The 1,299-nt window shown below is 45.0% G+C and overlaps 1 protein-coding gene across 1 annotated transcript; it reads left to right on the top strand.

Annotated features, from left to right (window-relative positions):
* Positions 1–214: 214 nt before the first annotated feature.
* Positions 215–1,086, top strand: LOC107579780 (uncharacterized protein KIAA1211 homolog; the record flags this gene model as incomplete). The annotated part of the gene is made up of 1 exon (XM_016265575.1): positions 215–1,086. A coding segment is annotated over one exon (872 nt), but the record flags the coding sequence as incomplete, so codon positions are not given.
* Positions 1,087–1,299: the final 213 nt, after the last annotated feature.

The raw sequence follows: 1,299 nt of genomic DNA, 5'->3' as shown, positions 1-1,299 counted from the left end.
TTGCTTGATTATCATGTATAAAAAGTATTTGGACACAAGCTGTAGTAAATATGTACATCATATTACATCTGCTAAAATTCACCTTTACTCCAGTTACAAATCAAAAAGTCACGGCAAATGTGTTATTTTTTATATATATAATCCAGACACTTTTAAATGTGGCTAAAGTTTCTGACACTGCGCAAGTACATTTGGGACCTCATTTACATTGCAGTTACATATTGTCCTCTTATTTTCTCTTGCAGTGAAAAAGAAGTTTAAAATACTCGGACACAAGCGTACTGAGAGCTCAGATAGCAAAGTGTCTCTTGGCCCCTTTTCTCTTCTGAGCCGCTCTAAACAAAACATCCAGGAGCAGAATAACCTCTGTATCAACGGCAGCCACGTTTATGCAGAGGAACAAGAACCTAAAGCTATTTTTGGCTCCACACTTAGTCTGAACAGCTCAGGAAAGGGTTCGGTGGAGGATGTTCGCAAATACCACCAACGAAATACTTCTGACATGTCCATCGACTCACTTAAAGGCTTAAGTATCCCCTCATATAAGCCTGAAGTGCAAGACAAAGCCTCTCCTGTCCCACAGCGCCCTCTAGAGGATAGGAGTCATGTAGAGGTGGAGGAGAAAGGTAGGAAACCAGAAGGAAGAAACCTGCAAGAGATGCTGGACCAACAGGTAGAGCCAGAGCAGAGGAGACAGCAAGAACGAGAGAGAAAACTAGAGGAAGAGAGGAAAAGCAGGCTTGAAGAGCAGGAGAGGAAGCACAAGGTAGAGGAAGAGGTGCAGCGAGCTGAGGAGCAGCGGCACCAGGAGGAGTCCAGAGTAACCGAACGGCTCTCCTCTCTCTTTGGCATTGGAAAGAAGAAGGAGGAGAAGAGAGAGCAAGCTATGAATGAACCCAAACGTCTAGATGTGCCGTCCTCCACAAACCCGTTTGAAGACATTCCCCTCACCCCGGATACTCCATCCTCTATCCCAGAAGAGAGGTCCACGGACCCACGGAGGGGCGTCAGGACCACCCTCACCCCGACGCCACCCGCCAGTGCTTTCCCCAGTCGCACAGCAAAAGTGTCCGCGGTCAAACCAAGGTGAGTGCTCATATGCTTGAATAACTTCCTCCATCCATGTATCTTAACAATCTCTGGAAGATTGTGTATTATTCTTGGCTGGGCGATTCATTGCATATTCACTATATTATTCACTGATTTTGTTAGCAATGCTAAGCAATGTTGTGATGATTTTAATCCACAATTAATTGACCAATTGAGCATATTAGACACAGGTCCTGTTTGGTAAACCCT

This window comes from Sinocyclocheilus grahami, unplaced genomic scaffold (assembly GCF_001515645.1).
Source record: "Sinocyclocheilus grahami isolate Dianchi unplaced genomic scaffold, SAMN03320097.WGS_v1.1 scaffold20174.1, whole genome shotgun sequence".
NCBI lineage: Eukaryota > Metazoa > Chordata > Actinopteri > Cypriniformes > Cyprinidae > Sinocyclocheilus > Sinocyclocheilus grahami.
This window is presented reverse-complemented; position numbering and strand designations above follow the sequence as displayed.